The 21,816-nt window shown below is 33.9% G+C and overlaps 1 protein-coding gene across 30 annotated transcripts in view; it reads left to right on the forward strand.

Moving 5' to 3' along the window:
* The window catches only part of ARPP21 (cAMP regulated phosphoprotein 21), a 154,406-nt gene that overhangs the window by 42,775 nt on the left and 89,815 nt on the right, over window positions 1-21,816 (forward strand). For 26 of the 30 annotated variants that reach the window (XR_008381650.1, XR_008381649.1, XM_053599471.1 and 23 more), the window contains 5 exons: window positions 38-127; window positions 4,063-4,207; window positions 5,552-5,630; window positions 6,284-6,343; window positions 7,067-7,207. Coding sequence is in view for 28 of the 30 variants with exons in the window: in XM_053599471.1 (XP_053455446.1) it covers window positions 38-127; window positions 4,063-4,207; window positions 5,552-5,630; window positions 6,284-6,343; window positions 7,067-7,207 (515 nt within the window). In the remaining 2 variants the exon portion in view is untranslated. Of the gene's footprint in view, window positions 1-37; window positions 128-331; window positions 2,188-4,062; window positions 4,208-5,551; window positions 5,631-6,283; window positions 6,344-7,066; window positions 7,208-21,816 lie in introns of those variants that run through there. The other 4 variants (XM_053599490.1, XM_053599492.1, XM_053599489.1 and 1 more) reach the window with 1 other exon arrangement.

A 21,816-nucleotide genomic window follows, 5' to 3' on the forward strand; every position in this document is an offset into this window, starting at 1 on the left:
ATTTTCCTCTCCTTCCTTTCTCTTTCCTCCCCTCCAGTCAGGAGCAGGAAAAGGTAAACTGACTCGCAGTCTTGCTGTCTGTGAGGAATCTTCAGCCAGGCCAGGAGGTGAAAGTCTTCAGGATCAGGTATCTCCCCCTGTCATTATCATTGATTGCATGACCGGGACCCACCTTTGTCTGCATGACTATTAATTTGGCGTTCAGCAGTGTTGTGGGGGAGAAAAACGTATTTAAGAAAATAAATCATGTTTTGGCTTCATCCTCTGTTTATGAAACATTCTAAAAAAGTTTAACAGTTTGTCACACAGTATTACGTTTGTTTTTTTCCAGACTCTCTGAAAACTGCAAATGGAAAGGAATTCAAAAGAATTTAGATTAAAAGCTAAATAAAAACTAAGCACAGTAGTGCTGAATTGACTCAAAGGCTCTCTCTTGATAAGGCTGAACCAAATATAGTTCTAAGAACCCTGTCTCCTTTCTTATTGGAGATGTCTTACCTCTCAGCTCCCCAAAATGCACTTGCCTATAAGAAACACAGCTGTTGGCTTGTATGAAACTTAAGATACAGTGAATACGGTGCATTGAACTTTGTAAAAATACTTTGATGGCCTTTGGTGGAGATTTCTCAGTACTGAAAAAATTGTCCAGAAATAAATCTGAGCTGATGGTGACTTAAAGTTAATATTATAAATATATCACTGCTTATACTTACCCATATTTTTGTTTCTTACAGCAAGATTATTAAGCTCTAAAAATTCCACCAAAACTCTTCCGTGACAAAATGGATAACTTCATAGGATATTTATTTTTATTTGCCTTTTAGGCATCACATTAGCTTTTATAAAAATAATCTTGCTGCCGAAATTTCACTTATTTCATCAGAGGATGAGAACAGTCAAGACAAAAGTAAAATGATTTATCTGAGCCCAGGGGAGGGAAAACTGATGAAAATATTGTTATTTTTTGTTTGGTTTTGTCTTCCCTTTCTCTCTTGACTTTAGTTGAAATCCTCTGAATTTCCCTCATGGATACAGAGAGCATTGAGAGCACTTTCTTTAAAAGGACCAAAAATAAATTCCTTATAGATTTTGTCCTAAGAGTATTTTTTTCTAGCCTCGTCTCCTTAACATGCCACTAATGTCATAAGGCATGGACAGGCTATCTTCCAATAGCCATTACTATGTTTCATACACATGCTTTATTTTACTTGGGCTCTGAGAAATGTGTGGCTTTTCTTCAGCATTTCATTTGTGCTTCTATTTTTGAAGAGCTTGAAAGGGGGGACCCATGTGAATATCATGGTTTGTATTATTGAATGTTGATTGACAGCTTGTAATGTACTGCACATGATATACATTAACTCTGCAGAATGACAGACCTGGGAGAATGATCCCCACGTGTCCTCCACTCCTAGTGCCAAGCAGAGAGGGACACCCTTTATAGACTTAATCTGCTTTTGGTCCCATGTGGCAAGGTACCTGGAGGAAATTTTAAAGGGATCGTCTGTATCATAGTGCCCATCCTGGACCTAAGCCACGTTTCCCCATACAATTGGTGCAGAGAAGTAAGGTGTTACGGTGCTTCGTTCCTTCTGGTCCCTAGCTCAGACATCAGACTAGCTTTGTTGGAGAGAATCAGAGGCTGCAAACTTCTCTGTAGTCTAGACGAGCTGAGAAGCCGTGGGATCAGGGGGCTGATAGAAAATACCCAGACACGCACATACGCAAGTGGCCATGCTGTCTTTTTAGAGAATAAAGAAGCAGACCTTTGAGTTTATTTGCAATGCCTTCATTAGGTACCACCGGCACTTACAAAATGTGTGGACCGAATCCCAGAGAACACTGGCACAAGTGTAAAGTCTATGGATTGTGTTGCTTCCCTGATGTTTGTATATTCACAGTATTTGGAAAGCTGCCTTCATTTTCCAGTGTGGGAAAAACTCTTGCTACCTGTATTACTTGATCTCAGACCCATACATGATGGTTCAGTCTGTCCTTAAGTTAAAGGAGTTTTGCTTTTCTAATGTTATACTATTTACCTATCAGTGTATTACTGCAACTTGAATCACTCTTTTACTGTTGTTGGATATAAACTTATCCTGTACCAATGTATTTATTAACACTTGTATTTTATTATTGAGCATATCAATAAAAATATTAAAAAATAACAGATTGTTTTTTACCAACTCTATAGCACTTTTGTGTGTTCTTTCAAACACCATAATGTATAGAAAAGTCAGATTTTTTTTCGGAGTATAGTATTTGTCAACACATGGCATCATTTTGCACATTTTTATTGGTAGTGGATGTCCTATAGTTAGTTTCTGCTCTTGTATTTGTATTTCCAAGCCTCTGTGAGTTTAGGTTCAAGCTTACAGAGGCTAGATGGTTGAAACAGTTTTGAAGAAACAATGAGACCACTTTCATGACCTGGAACCCTCAGTCTCCACTCCTGATTAACTGATGAATTTATTCTTCCCTGCCCCCAGCCATATCTTCTGAGACAGAAATGTTCTAGTGGTTTCCTTAGCAAGTAAAAGCAAATCAGAACCCTAAAATCTGCCTCAACTTTTGCATATTAGGGTATCTCTGTCTTAAACCATGTGATAAAAGACTCTATAATCAGATCACATTGTGTTTTAAATATTTTATGTTTGTCCAGCCCCGGGATAAACATGTGAAAATCAGAAAACCCAGCTAAGCCAAATATTTATAATGAGAGCATGTTTTACTTCATCCTCTATATTGTGTGTTTTTCCAAGGATAGTGACTTTTTATTCTAGCAAGGAGTTCACAATGGAACCCCTCCCAGAAGAGAAACTTGGCTTTGGAGGACTTCTGTGTTTAATGCTTGCTAGATTAGCTAGATTTACCAAGAACCATTGAGAACTCTGAACTGGGCAAAATTTGGGGAGGTACAGCCATCAATTTAGTCACCTTATAGTATGAGCATTAGTTTCATTTTCACTGAGAGACATTATTAGTCATTGGGGATATTTTTTTCTACATCATAAATTTTAATGTCACTAGTGGAAGAAAGCTTTCCCATCAAGTGATCTCTTACATAAGAATAAGTGGGCTTAATGTTGGCTAATTTGTCATAGTTTTAATCATAGCACAGATTTTTCATAAAACTAAAAAACATGATTTGGCTCATCCTTTTTCAAAACAGTGAACTTATTATCAGAGGGCTGATATATGTTAGTTAATCAGTTTTTCAGTGTAAAATAAATAAATATCAAAGTGGATCCAAACCCATACTTTAGATGGTTTATGTGACAACAACCATTAGTTCAAGAGAATCTTATTTTAAAAAGATTAACTGATACTAAAACAAAATAATATTAAATATTTATATATTCTTTGTGAGTACTATCATTTTAATTCCTACCTTTTCTAAAAGGTAATGATTATTGTAATTATATATCATAAGGACTTATCAATTATATTTGTAAGCAACTATGATGATAACCCATACCTAGGATTTCTGCAATTATATAGTGTGATTTTTCATATTAGTAGAAATCATTGTTGACATGAAAAATGGAGTTTTTACCATAAATTGGCTATTAGAGGCTTTCTCTGTGTCTGTTATATCTGTAATTATGATTGGTAATATCTGTCTGTCTGTGTTTGTGCCAATGTCTCCTTATAAGGAATTACAGAAAAGAATTACAGAAGCCTTTTTTTTTTTGTCTTTTAAGACATAGCAGTGGCTGTGATACAAGCATGCTGATAAAGAATTTTTTTCTAGGTGTTTAAAAATAAACCTGTAGAGAAAATAAGAGTTGTGATCTACAGGAATTTAACTTGATTATGATTAATATTCATGAGGCAAACTTTTAGTGCTAGATGTTTCTCATGACCTCCCATTGACTTCTGAAGTTCAAGTCTCCTTAAAGGGCAATTAATTTTTTGACAGGTTTAATTTTTTACCATTTAAGAAAAAAAAAATCTGCACCTGGCTTTCATTTTCCTGTACTTAATAACTTTTATGCAAAATGGAAACCAGATAGAGATTATTAAGTCAGGCCCTAAATTATTATATTTTTTCCCCAACAGGAATCAATTCATTTACAGCTTTCAAGTTTTTCCAGCCTGCAAGAGGAGGATAAATCTAGGAAAGATGACTCTGAAAGAGAAAAAGAAAAGGATAAAAACAAAGATAAAACCTCTGAAAAACCCAAGATCAGAATGTTATCAAAAGGTGAATGTGAAAATGTTTCCTTACTGTACTCAATCTGGGCAGATACTTATTCACAGAATATATTCTAGATTTCACATGCATAGCCTCTCCCCCTAAACCCTGCATATAACGTTACATGTGTAACATGTATGTATAAAAGATGTGACCTTGACTTTCTTTCTGTTTACGGTGTCATTTGTGTTGCTATATGGGTTATTTTTAGGATCACATATTTGTTTAGATTCACATTTGAATCTCTGTTTTCAGTGTTAGCTTGTTCAAAGGAATAAATATAATTCTGCTCCTAATTCAGGTTTATTAGGTAACGAACTTAGATTGATGAGGCATAGTGCTACCGTGTTTTACATTTTAACTTTCATGCTTATCTTAAAAGACAGATAGTGGATTAGCAATTCTCAGTCAGTAAGTGATGTGGTCTCCAAAACACAAATGTACATCCCAGTGGAATAGATGATTAACATTCTATTTGGCATTGATGAATTTAGTCTGAGCACCAAAATAATGTCACATAATGTTCATTTAAAAAATATACACTTTTACTGCAATAGTTTCCTAAAAAAAGTCATTCCTCCCAAAATTGCAAACCAACCAGACTATTCAAATTGATTCCATACATATCATTGTACAAACAAAAACTAAGTTAAGTTGAAATGAAGAATAATGTGAATAAATAGCCTTACAGTAGATTTCAAAAAATAACTGATAAAGAAGAGGGTATTTGATCTGCTGAGGAATGAAAGCTACCACTAATAATCACACTTCTACTTGTAATGGTTGTCTCTGCTGCTGACAATCTAAAACCCAAGTTGCATGTGGGACTAGAGACATTCAGGTTCCTAAAACAGATTTGGAAATTAAGCTTTAGCCAGCAGTAAGAGAATTAAACTACTTACATATATTTAGTACTGATCAACATTTAGATAGTCTCATAACAACTTTCATTTTTTGCCTTCTCTGTGTTAAGAGAACAAGGTTCCATAAGATCTCAAATGCTTGCGTGCTGTCTGTGGGTGGGAGTCCCTGTCACCTGAGGTTTGTGCCCTTGCTGATTTACAGTGTAAAATGAACACATGACATTTGACTCCACCTGCCTCCCGCCCAAACTCTGCCCACTTACCCTCCTATGACATCTGGGTCTTTCCGCATCTATTGGGTGTTTTCCATCCCCAAACCTGATTTTCATTTTGATGTTATACCGTCAGGTTGCTAGATTTGAAACATGTATCTTCACACCAACAGCTTCCTCTAAAATTTACCTGAGCAGGAGGGAAAGACTTGGAAAACCTCTTCCACCCCACCTTCCCACCATCGCTCTTGACAACTTCATCCTGCTATTTGTTTCAGATTGCAGCCAAGAGTACACGGATTCTACAGGCATAGACTTACATGAGTTTCTGATTAACACATTAAAGAATAATTCCAGGTAAATTATTCAATAAGCCTCTTATTTTTACCAGGGTCAAATAGAATATTACAATTAAAGTCATTGAACCAACACTTCTAAGAAGGCTGTTGTAAAATGCAGATAACCTTCCCTGATGTCTTAAACTATCTCCTGTATTTTCTCTTTTCCGCTGATAGTTTGCATGTTTACAGTTTCTACAAATTCTTAACACTGGGTAGTTAACCGGTGAATAAATTATGGTTGAACAGTTTACTTTTCTGATCATGAAGAGATACTAAGGGGAAAAAATAGAGAATGAAAATTATTGAAGTCAAGTTAGTTATGTTTCAATGCAGTTCTATAATCATCTACAGTCAATAATTAGGCTTGGCTTTGTTTCAGTTTTCTGTTAATTTAAAACAGACTATTATTTGATATTTTTATAGTCTTAACACTTTGAATTATATGATTAACATTAGATTATGAAATTTTTTTACAAAACACTTAATAAATGAGATAATAAACAATTGTAAGTAAAATGAAATAATAATATGTAAATGGCCAACATGTTCCAGAGAAGAGTTAGATATAGGTTGATAGCAACATATGTTTAAATAATTTTTTCACACATTTAATGAACTTTGGGGATATAAAACACATAAATGCTTTTAATTTTAACATTTATTTTGCAGGGACAGGATGATACTCTTGAAAATGGAGCAGGAAATTATCGATTTCATTGGTGACAACAAGTATGTTAAACTGCAATGCCAGTTAATTTTATGGTGTTGTATTAGTTTGGTATTTGGGCTAAATTATCCATTCTGGAAAGATGTAGAGATAGATAAAACATTGTTTAATGTGTTTCTTGATTTGTTAAATGGAGATGTTACTGGAACTGGGAGCTGTATGCTGATGGGTGAATTGCTGTTTGGACCATGTGTGCTCCTGCTTGTTAAATTCCTGACAAAATGGCTATGAACAGGGGGCTACTGATTAGCATAGAGTAGCTGTAATGAGAAGCGACCCTTTTCATTTTTATTATAGTTTTTTAATGGGCTCCAGCTGGCTGCAGTCAGTTATGCCTGGAAATAATTGTGCTGCTTTCAGTGTAAACCGTGTAATGACACATCTCCAGATAGGCATCCACAATCACGTATTGTGTCATATCATTTGTCCTGTCCCTGGCTCTGTGGAGAAGGTATCATAAACTAAAATAAAATACTTTCCAACAGACATTAAGGTCTCTTTGGCAAGAGAAATGCACAACTATGCAACAAAGATATTTATTGCAGCTTAATCAATAAATCTATAAGTGGAAAATTCATCTGGAAATGAAGACATTAAGTGATGCCAGAAATGAAAGCAGCTTAGTGGTTTTGATGAAGGAGAAATAGCTTTGTGTGTACCTGTGAAATGTACTATGGGCATGAAATGAAATTGCTGACTCCATTTTTCCTTATATCTTCTTCCAGTAATCATTACAAAAAGTTCCCTCAGATGTCATCGTATCAGAGGATGCTTGTCCATAGGGTGGCGGCTTACTTTGGATTGGATCATAATGTGGATCAAACAGGAAAATCTGTTATCATCAACAAGACCAGCAGCACCAGAATGTAAGTCCCATCACTGTACTTACCCAGCATTTTCTTTTTCTCTTATGGATTCATTTGTAAGAGCACAGTATAAAATTCAAAGCACATGACATTTAAAGTGTTCAATGTTATTTATCTCTTGCTCTTATCGTAAGTTGTGGCATTTATCTGCAGATTATCTGTGAACCAAGAAAGTTTATAAAATTCAGCCAATAAAGTGGATTTATTCCTCCATCTTTCATGTACTTCCTGAAACATAATTTTCTTTGTTCTATTAATATTCTATGAACTTGCATACAAAACCATGGGAAATTTTATGTCAAATCTAACTTAAATTGAGAACAACAGATATATTTAAGAACCCATAACAATACAGGATAATTGTTCTTCCCTCATTTTTATCTGATTTTAAAACATTATGTTATTGTGGTTTCCAGAGTAATAAAAAGATCTGAGCCTGGAGACAGAAATCTTGCCCGTAAAACTCAATTCCACTTACTGTGTGGATAGTTGTGTTACTAGGAACAAGTCATTTAAAATCTGCTCAGTTTTTTTTTTTTCAACTATAAAATGAGAGTTTTGAGCTAGATGATGTACCTAAGATTTAGTTCTAAAATGAAGACAACAGTTTGTTTTTTCTTCTTTTTAAAATAATTACTTTTATCTTAATACCTTTTCATTGTCCCATTGCATCACTAAATGCATAATAAATGCATAGTTATTTGTTTTGAAACTTGAAGCTTTCTCTCTTGAACCCATATATCTTTTGAGCAGCATGCAAGCCACTTCTATAGCAAAAGACACATTAAACTCAAAAATTGTTCCCAAGAAAAGCATTCACTTTTCTAATTTTCTTTTTTGAAGTGTTCTTGATATGGCATGCCATATTAGTGAGGGTGCTTTTGTGTCAAGCAGAGTATTATGGTGAAAATACTCTTTATTTTCCGCTCTCCAGGGGTTGGGACAAGTGGCAACGAGATGAGGTTCTTTCTCTACTCAAGGATCAGCCTGTGCTCAGCAGAGGCCAAGCAGAGGCCAAGTAAAAGAGTGAAGAGAGCACAGACTGGGATATCTGGGACCAGGCTTAGCTATTATCTCAGGGACAATGAGCACTCCACTTCTGTGGGCTTCAAATTATTTCTATATCTGCAGGACAGTTTGAAGTGAATAATATTTAAGGGCCCTTGAAGTTTCAGAATTATTGGGTCCTGTGGTTGTATTCTATCATGCTGGCAAAACACATTTTAAAATTTATCAGCCTGCACTTTATCTGATTGTTGACACATGAACCTTGTGTTTTGAATGCTTGTGGGAATTAAAAGTCGGTGTTCTTTAAACCTTTATATCTTCTTTCTCCACCAAATACTTCTTTTGTTACTGTGGTATTGTTGTTGGTTACTCTCCATTCTGATTTTCCTTATGGTTTTCACATACCATAAGGTACAATGGCTGATTGCAAAAGAGAGAAGCAATTGACTATCTCCTTTTAATTTTTTTTATTATTCTTTGTAAGGCCATAGAAAATATGGAAAACCTGTAGATCACATACATCAAAATTGATAACATTTATTTAAAGGAAGGAGACTAGTGGATAGATTTATTTTTACTTCATGCTGATTTTACAGTCACATAGGCATAGATACTAGTATGTATATGAGATCTGTTTCCTTGGGGAATGGCTTTTGAGAAAATTAAGCATTATATGAAGACTCTTAGTAAACTTTGAATGAAAGCTTTAAGCTTTCTCTGCCCAATATGGTAGCTGTATATGACTATTTACATATAATTTACATTAATTAAATTTAAACACAATTTAAACTCTAAAATTCAGTTTCTTCATCAGGGTAACCAACCATATTTCAAGTGCTATGTTGGACAAAGCATGTATATGTAGATATATATAGAATATGTATGTGGTTTTGGAACATTCTAAATCCTTGTGTTTCCTACAAGTTTCAAACTATTACTATAGAATAGAATTAATCCTTTAAAATTTTTAATTTGTAGGTAATTGGCATGATATTACTGGACTTCATCACTTCCAGAAGGGCACTAGTTTTTGTTTTTTAATGGCCATTTAAAAATAAAACCTGTGTATTTATGACTTTAGGAAGAGTGAGAAGTCAACATGTGCAGAAAATACCTCTAAAACATGTGGTTGCTACTACCACAGGCATGCCAGGGTTCAGTCTCTGCCTAGTACTTTGCTCTTACACATTACCCTTTAATCACCCCTTCACAACTCAAATCATACTTAAACAAAAAATGTCCAATGACTGTAAGTCATGTACTTCTATGTTGTCTCCTAAAGGGTTGATCTCAATAGTGTTCGATTCACAGCTATGAAGACCTACTGTGTTCTGTTCCAACTATATTGCTGATCATTCCCTATTTGAGTGATTCTTGATGGGTGGAGAGAGTGGTGGTAGTTCAGGGACAACTAATGTCTTTTAGGACAAAAAAGAGATGAATTAAATGTGCTTTAACCAATAGTATTAAATCACTACTAAATCATTGTTGGCAGTTTTTGCAAAGAGAAATGTCGTTTTATGGAAATTTATATGTTTTATTTTAAAAGTCTGTTGCCATGCTCTTTGTAGTTGGCGTTTAAAATGGAGCAGTCTATTCACAACATTCTATTCGAGTTCGAAGTGTCTCAGTGTCTTTGGCTTTGTTAAAATTTCAAGTGTTGTCTTATCAGGGCAATTGACATGTGATGTCATAGGGACCATATTAATTTAGAAAAATGACTGGATTGAAGGTTTCCATTTATTTAAAGGAAGGGGACCAATTGGGAGCTCCTCGGATGGCTCACCATGAGCTTTGTGTTGGGGGAGACTTTCCCAATGTGTGCAGCCATGAAGTGCATGTTTAAACAACCTGAAAGAGATTACTCATAAAAAAATATGGATGGAGAATGCAAAAATGTGGATTGAGGATATAAAAGTGAACTAAAAGATTGAAGGAGAGAAGCAGCACTCTTTCACATTGATTTTTAATTTTTCTTCAGTGACACTTCAGTGCTCCTCTGAAATGGATACATAAATAACTGAAACTTTATTAGCTACATATTGGTTAAAATTTGTTTCCCAGAATCTTGATTTTCTAGATGATAGGAATTTAAATAATTACAGAATGTGACTTGAGAATGTTTAGTTTTGCATGGTAAAGGAATAATTTCACATGAAGTTCAAACTATTTGGGTCAAAATAACACACTTTGTAAGGATTATTTGTGCGTGTATGCACATGTGCCTGTATGCTGCATTCACCTCTAGCATTTTCGGTAATATCCTCAGATATAATCAGTATGCCCTATCATGATATAAGGAACTGATTTCACTCAGTATATACTTCTCAGTTAAATGGCATCATGTCTTACTTATAACAATAATACCTACTTTTTATGCATTGCACTGTGTTCTTTACCCCTTGTTTCATACACATTATTAAATTTAATCCTAAAATATATTTAGGACATATATAATTAGAGCCTCATTTGAGAGAAGAAGAACATGAAGCACAAACTATGGTTCAGTTGTAGGCTTACAGAGAAAAAAAGCTTAGCATCACTGAAATCTAAACCAATGTGTGTGTCTAAGGGCAAGAAAAATTTTCTTGAGTAGTCTAACTAACTTAAACCAAAATATTGAGCAAAGTACTTAAGAAGAGTTCTTGGGTCAGTTGGTTATTCCAATTCTTTTAAGTCTTTTGTTGTCAGATAAGAAGCAGTGATTGAAGGACAAGATATTTTTAAACTTTAACTCACTGATGTCATTAAATAAGAGAACCTTCCCACTGTTTGATAGTTATTGCTAGATGGTCTGTGCTTGAGAATGTCACCAGGTGTAACTTTCTGAAGGGGTACATCCATAAAATTCAAGCCTTACTTTATTTCATTTCACTTCTTTTTTTTTCTAAGAATGAAGAAACCACATTTATTACTAATTTTAGTATATGAAATGAACCTATTTATTGTGTCATTAAAAAATTACTGACATAATCAGCCAAATTTTCCACCTCAATGGCTTCATGCCATGTCCACAAGACATCAAGTGCCATGGGAAATAGGCAAGGCAAGATGGAAAGGGAGCTGAAGGGAAGCCAGAGGGCTCACTTTAATACATTTGGGGGTTCTGGGGACTTGTGAATTACCATGGAGAGGCCGTGTTTTTGATGTTCTGTAATACACACTGACAAAACTTTCCAGTTGTTAGAAATGTATTTACAGCAACTAATACTCACCAACAAATCAATATCCTATATCCAGCATCCACTATTCAGTCTCTGTGGTTACACAAAAACTACAAGGTCAGATTTCTGTCCTCATGGTTCTTACACTTTGCTTATGGAGTTTGGATGAATAAGTTAAGAATATCAGTCATCTTAAAACCTGAAAAAATTGATGCCACTCTTTGTGGACTCATAGTAGGCACATAACAACTGCCTGGGGAATGGTTGCTTGATTGATATCCAGCATCACATATAATGTAAATTCAGTGGGAATTCATGGCCCACCCTTTTCATGGCTCAAATAAACATTGAGGAAGACTTTTAGAAAAGCTAAGAGTTAAAAAAATATATTGAGAAGGGGAATACATTGCAATCTGAGGTACTGGGTATAAACAAACCTATGATGATAATCCCTAAATTAATTGAGCACTGACTAATAGCTGCATCAGGTATCACAACCATATAATGAAGAACATATTTCAAAAGTATTTTTCAGCCTTACCGAAGAGGAAATTTACTGAGAGAGAATGAGTAAATTGCCAAAAATCACCATTGCAATGAAATGAAATAAGGATTTTAATCATGATCATTTTCCCTTAAATTTATGAGACTTTACAATGTTGGTATGCTGGCTGGAGAAGATGATCTTGTCTCCATCAGTGGAAAGCAACTTAAAATTGCAGGTGGTTTTAGAACAAAAGAATTGATGTGCATGACATAACACTTGAGAAAGGTTAATCTGGCCCTGACTAGCAGGATATATTTAAGAAGGAATGACCAAGGGTAGAAAGACTTGGCTGAGTGTTGCTATCTTCCAGGCATGGGATTGGAATAAATGACATAGTCCATGGAAAGTAGGAAATAATAACTGTGTTCATGTGAGAGACAGTTCAAGGTAATTTGGTCATCTAAGCAAATTGATACACTTCAAAGCATTAGTAAAGGAAGTCACCTTGCCCCTGAAGCACTACAGTCTTGTTGGTGCTCAGAGGTCACTACTGGATGTGACTTGTAGCCTCCAAGCACACCTTAAAGTGAACAAATTGGGTTTTAGTGGTTGGGATCACCTCTCTAGAATTTACTATCTTTTCACTGAAGTAACAGATGGAATCTGTGAGCTGGGGATCTCCATGTTGTGTTTTCTCATCTTTAGTTAGTCCCCCTTTTGCATCCCCCATAGATTGCCAGAGATAATTTTCACTCTTCTTCACTTTTTATTTTTTGATGTTGGAATTATTTGTTGGCGATGCTGAATAAGCTCCTTGGAAATCTAGGATGGAGGAATTAGGATACATCTTATTTTGGCACCATAAATTATATTTTACTGTATTTACTCTCTATAATGTCACACTTTTTATATGTGGAACTCAGACTAAAACATGAATAATGATTTTATTAAAATATTTAAAATGCTACAGATACATGTGTCTTCTTCATAAGAAGCATTGCCCTTGATCTTGATCTCTCTGATTTTCACTTTCTCTTTTATTAAGTTTGTGTTTAGCACAAAACAGTTATTTTTTTGTTATATTTTTTCACATCCCTTTTTCACTTGATGCTAGAGAAAAGATACACACTCGGTGTGCACAATTTGGAAATAGAACTCACTGACACCAGTGTTTTCCAAAGTCCCAAATTCTCCATAGACAATAAAAATCTCATGATCTCTGAATGTTTTTGCATATGTCAGAGCACCTGTTTAAGTCATCTCAGATAATTTTCATGTTAAAAGGTTGTCATCTCTTGAACATTTTTTTCCTTTGTCTTTCATATCCACCCACCATCATTGCCTCAAAATCCCCTTCTCTGAAAGTACAGAGCAAAGAAAGGAAATAGCAAATACACTGAAAGAGAATGGTTCCAGGCCCTGGAAACTGCAAAACAAGGAGAGTGACCCAAAAGCATTGGTTTGGGGCTATATCTTAAGAGTCCAGTGAGGAAGGACTCATGCAGTGAGTGATTCTGAGTAGTCTAGTCTCAGGGGTTTGCCTAGAGTGATAGGGCTGTGTAGTGACTACAGCGTTTTCTTCCTGCGAGATGATTAACTAGGCTGGCTATTTGGTAAGTCATAACAACCATCAAACAGCATTCTAGAGCTAAAAAAAGCTTTCCTGTAGGCAAAGCAGTTGAGACCAATTGCTTTTGTTAAGAAACCCTTACAAACACAAATAATGTAGACTAATCTTATGCATCCTCTATTAACCCATTAAAAAAAAAAAAGAAAGAATCCCTGAAGTGATGAAGTGATGGATAATTAGTGCATAAGCGGCAGGATCTTGGGACCTTCCACCTTCTCAGTGGGTAGACCCAGGTAGTAGGCAGCAGCAGTTCATCAAGGTCAAGAACATCTATCCCACTTAGATTTCTGAAGAGGCTAAAGCTTAAAATGGGATCATCAGTGTTTTTTCTTTAGATATTTTACCACCTGCAGATGAGTAAGTGCATTTATATCAAAATAAAACAAACAAACAAATGATTTTCCTCCTGTGTTTGTTATTCTTATTTTCCTTTGGCTAAGAATGAGAGTGGTGCTGTGACTAGACAGAGCAGCATCCTGGTAAGAATGCTTGCTTGCAATCCTCTGAAGAAGACCAAACATCAATTTATTTAAGTGCCTCTTGGATATCTGTGAGTGGTTAGTTGGCAATCTGTCATTTCTAAACATAGTAAATATACTCTGCACTTTCCATAGGAATGGTGTTGAAAATCATCTGACTAGAAGCCAAAGATCAGAAATCTAACTAATAAAATCATATTGCCTCAGGAAAATCCTGTTTTATTTATTGAACATGGCACTTCGTTTTTTGATCAATACTCAGGCTTACAGTGAGACTTACTTGTTATCTCTGGTCAAACTCCAGGTGGTTTTCCTAAAATATTGTATTTTCTCCACACTATTGTTATTGTTAAATACCACAGAGAATAGACAATTCTATAGGTAGGGATAGGTAAATATTAGAAATATATTGTGAGGAGAGAACATAAGTTTGTTGTGTTCTTTTTTCCCACTTGAAATTATTTCTGGTCTTTGTGTGTGGATGCCTAATTTATGTTTAATTTTGGAAATGAAACATGCATGCACCTTTTATAACATAACATTTCAAGGGACCTTTTTCATGAAGTAATACTTTTAATAAATGTATTTATATATTTGTTTTCAGTCATATTTATTTTACTCACAACATCCTAAGCAGATAAAGCTGAACCATTTTACAGAAAACAGAGTGATTTCTCTAGTCAATGCATGGAAGACCCTGATCAAAAGCCAGAGCTCCTGCCACTCAGCCACAACTCTTTTCCTAAATTTAGGGAAGGAAGAACTAACATTAGCAGAATTAATACTCTCCAATAATCTGAAAGCAAGAAGAAAACCAAGTACTGTTTTTTCTCTGGTACTCATTGCTACACTCACGAAATTCTAATTTGCATTTGTCTTTAAGATTGAGCAAAGAACAAAATTAAATTAAATTTCTCAGGTAAATGGTAAAACTATGATGCCAATATATTTCAGAACTATAAGGCACACTGGATTAAAAATTGTCTTGTCATAATTAGAAGCAAAACAGAACCCAGTTTCATGTTCTTACACTATGAAAGATAGAAAGCATTTCTCAAGTGGTCAATGTCATACTTTGAACAAAAGAAGTATAGCCATAGGCCGTATCTATTTTCTGTTGATAGTTTATTTCAGGAGCAAAGATAATTTTGATCAAGACTGTGTTTGTGTAAGTGTATGAGTATATTGTAAAAAAGTCTATGACTGGCCAGGCATGGTGGCTCATACTGTAATCCTAGCATTCTCGGAGGCCAAGGCTTGCGGCGCACTGTGGATTACCTGAGCTTAAGACAAGCGTGAGGAAGAGCAAGACCCGGTCTCTACTAATAATAGAAAAACTAGCTGGGTGCGTTGGCACACACCTGTAAGTCCCAGCTACTTGGGAGGCTGAGGCAAGAGGATCACTTGAGCCCAAGAGATTGAGGTTGCTATGAGCTATGATGCCACCAGGGCACTCTACCCGGGGTGGCAGAATGAGACTGTCAAAAAAAAAAAGAAAGAAACAATAAATGTAAGTATGTAAATATGTAACATGTATTAATTCAGTTTAGAACAGTTATAGCCTTGTCCTTTAACTGTATAATAGTTCTGGCAGGAGCAGAACTGTGGCTTGATTCCCTCAGTCTGCAGCTTCACTTGCTGTGGGCAACAGAATTAGACCCAATTCCTGAGGGTTTACTCATTGCTTCTAGGTCCACTTGTAGGATTGACAGTCATTTTTGTACTTGTACCTCGGGTAGTTTCAGAGAGTACTTGAAGAGGAGAGTCTTGTTATGTATCATGAATATAACAATAATAATAATATTCTATTATAGTACAAATCTTCACACAATAATTTGGAATCTACCAAGATAAGTCAACCTTTATCTATTATATTTTATCCTATAACCTGGCTCCTTCTAACCTTCAGCCCTTCCCGATCCCATAGGATTCCCAGAGAAGCATTTCCCCCGCAACTTCCCCATCCTTACTTCCCACACTGCCTTCAAACCTTCAAATTTTCATAAAAATGAAAAAAATACTATTCCTTCTCACATACAAAAAATATTTGGTAATTCTGTATCAACTAAACTGCATTGATAAAAAACCCTATATCTTCATTTCACATACAAAAAATATTTGTTAATTCTGCATCAACTAAACTGCATTGATAATAAACTCTGAAATACTCTGTTTTCATGTAGAATTCAATGGAACACTTTTATATACAATATTACAACATATAAGCAATTATATTTCTGGAGTTTCCAAAGAAAATGTTATATTCCACAAATTTTGACTGCCTCCTTTGAAAATGCACAGATCATACCAATATTCAAGTATTATAGTTTGGATCTATCCTCCTTAAGGTTAACTAATGAAAATGTTCATTGGTGTGCCTTTAGATTTCATCTACTCAAAACATGGGAAGAGTGTAATTATAGTTTCTAACACTTATTGAATGGTTACTAGTCCCTGATAACTGGGCTTCATAGTTTATTTGCATTATTGTGTATTTATTTAATCATCCTAAGTTCTTTAAGTGTTATTACTTTCTGTTCCATTCAACAAAGCAAAAATACAGGTAGCACCTCTCCCTTAGGGAGATTACACATAGTAAGCTACAGAGTTCAAAGGACACAAATTTTGTTAGGCTTGCATCTCAGTGTTATGTATGAGTCATTAAAACTATTTTAATTATTAAAATTATTGCTGTTCTTGACACCAGGTTATTTTAAAAAAGCAATTGCTATTTTAAATATGGCTTATTAGTTTATATAAAGAAATTGGGTTATGTATTTTGTGGGGAGTGGAACTTGAGTCATTGGATATGTGAACCCTGCTATCATTTAATTTCCATATAACATTGACATGGGATGATGGAGACATAAAGAAACAAAAGTGCAGTCATACTCTAGGCCTCTTTGTAGTCATCTTATTACCACCAATAAGAAAATCCTGAGATAAGAAAACTTTCAAGAAATCAATACCCTGGAGCGGAACAAAAAAACATTTATCATCAATTGTCAGAAGTGAAAAGAAGTAAAATCAACAGGTGAAGTGTCCTGCTGTATGTCAAAATAGCACCAGTATAGACATGAATGATCAAGTATATTGAACTAAGTACCACATGTGTAGATTAAGACTAGATTATTCATTCATAGGTTTACTTAGAAGATACCATTGGAGTTTTTGAAAATACAATGAGCCTCAATTTGTCCTTGGCTAATCCTGAATCTTAATCACACACTAATCCTAAAATTGAGGATTTTCTCATATAGAAATTATATTTACAGATTTGTTTGGCACCTGTGGTTTAAAACTTGAAAAGTAGTTTTTTCCATCCTTTTAGGAACCGAGGCATTTATTTTATATTATTCTCATATTTGGAAATACATATGCAAACTATTTTATAAATATATTTTTTAAATAATTCACAGATCATTTAGAAGAATTACCTTTCTAGAAAGTGGTTTTTCCACTGCAGGCATCATTTTTCATTTGTGGTAATCCTAAACTGTTAGGCAACCAGAAAAAAAAATCCTTCTGTTTTGTTAAGCTCAGTAGGTCAATCTGATGCTTGTGCTTATTTGGAAGTGTTGCCAACATCACACTAATACATTTAATATATAACCAAGCTTATAAACTGAATGTATAATATTCCAGGTCTTGATTGCATGTAATTCCTTTCTTTTTTCCAAATTTCATTTGTTTCTTGTTCCTATTTTTTTTAATATATTGTATTGTTTTTTGGTTCTCCCTTACAGAAGAAAATACATATCCAGATTGGACACTATCATTTAGTTGTTATCGCTAGTAAATGCTTGTTGCTAAGAATGTAGATAAAGAATGACACAGCAATAAACAAATGATTGGGCATGAGGTGAGAGTTTATATACAGAGGGACAAAAACATGTATACACATTAAAGGAAAAGAAAACCTATGTAAAAATGGGAATAATATATACCGATAACAAAAAAATGAATGTAAGTCACATTGAACATCTCTTATAATTGCAGAAGTCAAATGTGACTTCAATATCACAAATTTAATACAGTTTTTCCTCTCTTAAAACATGTATACATTTTTGGCACCTCTGTATACTATAGGGTCTTAATGTGATAACCCAGGACTAGAATCAGGAAGCATAACTAAATGTGATGTTTTGTTTTTTTTCTAGTAGTGGGGAATGACTGTCTTTATTTTTTTAATTTAGATTAACATGAGGGTATAAATGCTTAGGTTACATTGTTCGTAAAGTTGTAGTTCAGCCCTTCACCTAGAGGGTGCGCTGTATACCCTTATGTTGTGCCCGTTACATGAGCTTACCATTCTTGCTCTGTGCCCCTCTCTCTTTCCCCTCCTCTCCTCTCCCCCTCACTGCATTTTAATTGTGATTTTCTCTCATGCTTGCATGTAACTCTTTATCTACTGGTTTCACTTTAGTATTGAGTACATTAAATACTTGCTTTTCCATTCTTGTGATGCTTTACTAAGAAGAATGTTTTTCAACTCCATACAGGTTAATACAAAAGATCTAAATGTGCTATTTTTAAAAGTAACAGTACAGTAGAAAAACTGGTTAATTGGTTTGGCAAAATATCTAAATGCCCATTTTAGCTGATTATAAAATAATACATGCTATAAAAGAATATTTTCTAAATGTTCAAAATACATTTTTCCACAATCTAGGGATAACAAGTGCTAATATTATTATTCTTATATATTATATAGAGGGTGCCAAAAAATGTATACACATTTTATGAAAGGAAAATATGTTAAAATTGTAATACTCAAGTTACTTTTTAAGTATTACATTTAATATAAACTTATTTTGTTATTAGTATATATTGAGTATTACAATTTTAATAGTTTTTTCCTTTCCTAAAATGTGTATACATTTTTTGACACCCTTTGTAGTTTGAACATAAATATGGTGAAAACATGTACATGTTTTTATGAATTGATGTTATGTTCATCAGTATCATCTGATATTTTATGTATCTGCGTATTACATATTAATTATATATTATATACTTTAAGTCACTTATCCAGTTTACTATAGATTTCTACTCTCCTGTTTTTGTAAATAATAGAATTCTATATTTAGTTATTACCATTTACTTTTATAATTCTTAGAAATAGAATAACCCTGTCAAGGAAGATCGATTATATATATATATATATTTTTTTGAGACTTTAGATACTTTTACAGTTTAATTTGCAAACAGAATTTTTATAACAAATTATTTTTAACCAAATCATATCTTGAAAACTGTTTATAGAAAACCCAGGGAATAAAGTGAACTGTTCATTGTGGAAGGCCTTAAATTACATTATTACAGTAGAAAATACAGGAGGTAGAAGATAACTGAAAAGACTGATGCAACAATAGATTCAAATCTATAGCTCCTGAAGCTACTTAGTTTTAGAAACAAAACCCAACATTTCCAGTACCCATAGAAAGATTGATAACTTTAAATTTTTAAGTCTTTTAATCCACATAGCCAAATTGTTTGCAAGAGCAGTGGTACCAATTTAAGAAATGCCATGCAGATACACGTTGTTTGAATGTTCTGCTTAACTGTTATTTTTCATGAATAGTTTTATGTTAAGCAATAGTCAAGATGGTTTTGGTAGTTTGAATCTGTCTACTTATATCTATAACATAACAGGAACAGAGAAGATTAAAATGAATTTGGCAAAGTTATTGAGTGTGAATGATGTTAATAAAGACAGCTATCAATTAAGCAGTGTATATATTAGATTTGTAAGGTATGGTCTCATTTATAAGAGAATGCAATGTTAAAAAGTGATAAACTGATAATGGAAATCATCAAATACTCATATTTAAGAAGACTTTGGGAATTTTGATTTTTTCAATAAAAACATTAATACGTAAACATGCTTAATTGAAAATTTCAAATACTAAGGGAAGAATGCCACTAGATTTCTCTAATGTCTTAAAAACTAAAACATTTTTGGTAAGTGTCTTACACTAGCAAAATATTTTGCCTTGCTGTAGACAGAAACCTTTCTTATACATGTTGATGACCACCTTCCAGTTACTTGGAATGAAATTAAAGAATCTGTCTTTGTGACCCTTCATGTTTAATAGAATTAAATTCTTCATTTATGTGTAGAGGAGAAGGTAGGGATTAAGCTTAAATATTTGAAAGAAAAGTAATAAATTTGGTCTAAAGAACCAAAGTAGTAAAGGTAAACTATTGAAAATATTTTAAGATAAAAAAAGATTTTAAAAAATAGTAATAACGAGTGTTCATCTATTTTAAGTTTCAAGAGGGGAAAAACTTAACTAAGTTTGGAATTGATTGACTAGAAGACAAAGTTTGATTGTCTTCACTCAATGACACTGCTTCTTAGTTTGTGAGCCACATCTAATTAAGAGACAATAGGGAGTTAATTCTAACTTTTCAACGGTTTGATTGTAGATGCCAAGAAATTGACTGGAAATGCCAGTGCTGTTCAACTGCAGATGATCATATGAGTTTCACAGTAGATATGTGCTACAAATTGTGGAAAAATAGTTTTATTTTGAGAAGAGGAGACTATCTTTTTCATCCACAATAAGCATTACATAGATTTTCTGTGCTTTTTGATGATACCATAGAGAAAAGTAGAAATATACCTTATGGGCTAAAATCCACCAGGAAAAAAAAAATTAGGCCTGTATGAAACGTGGCCATGAGATATGTAGGAAAGTTTGATCATCATCGTTAATTTAATAAATGCTGTGACCTTTTGTACATCTGAGAAGTTTTCTTTAGTCACATTCACATATTAATACATTAAAAGTAATTCATTACCATTTCAAATAAAGGTCCATCATACATTATTTTAGTTCCATCCATTTTATTGCTTAGAAATAATATCACTACAGTGGTATATTAGTTGTGAAAAGGATTTTTAAAAGCTATAATATAATAGTGTATTACCAGTGATTTTTAATTGCTTGGAATACTTCAGGTGTATAACTTAGTTTGTGTGAGCTTAACCTGCTAATTGCTCTTTACATCTAGAATTATAAGTAATTCCCTATAAACTCAACTTGGGAAAATGTTATTATGTTTACTTTCTGATTATTAAAAACATCAAATGTTTACTTTATGATCATTCAAAATATTTTTGGAAAACGATGAAGGAATTAATAATTTGAATTATTAAATCCTAGCATTTGAAAAATCTAAAAAGATACTTGAAAAAGTTATTGAGAATTCACTTCACATAAATTATGTCAGAGTAGTAAATATTCTTTTGTTCTAAACAAGTTAAAAATATTAGTTAAAATAAGCCTTTTGATTATTCTCTGGTTATATATGGGTATAGTTTTTCTAAGTAGAATCCTGCTATGAGAAACGAAGCCTTCTTACAAGACTGTAAAGATGCTTGCCCCCAAAAAGGAAAAGTAAACAAATTTTATTGAGGAAGAGAAAGGTAGATTTATAGAGAGTAAGAGCAAGAAACGTTTGCCATGGACACCGAATTGGCCTCCACTGCCAGGGAAGTGGACAAAGAGGCCCACTTTTACTTTGAGGAATAGAAGGATTTCTTTCTTAAAATCCTCAACTGTCCAGGTGAAGTGTTAGCTAGAATGCACTTCATGGATTTCCTCTGCCCCCTTTTGCTCTGTTTTACTACAACCGTTGATTTGTTCATTACTCTACTGTTTTGTAGAAAGATGTGTTGTTTGGCTGCATTGTGTATCAGTAGCAGTTTGCACAGTCTAAGTACAAATAAATAAAATCCAGTTTACCTAAAAAAAAAAAAAAAGACTGTAAAGAAATGGGAATGAAATTTTAAACGTAATGTTTAAATAGCTCCCTTATGCAGACACTTCACA

Source organism: Nycticebus coucang, chromosome 8 (genome assembly GCF_027406575.1).
Source record: "Nycticebus coucang isolate mNycCou1 chromosome 8, mNycCou1.pri, whole genome shotgun sequence".
Lineage (NCBI taxonomy): Eukaryota > Metazoa > Chordata > Mammalia > Primates > Lorisidae > Nycticebus > Nycticebus coucang.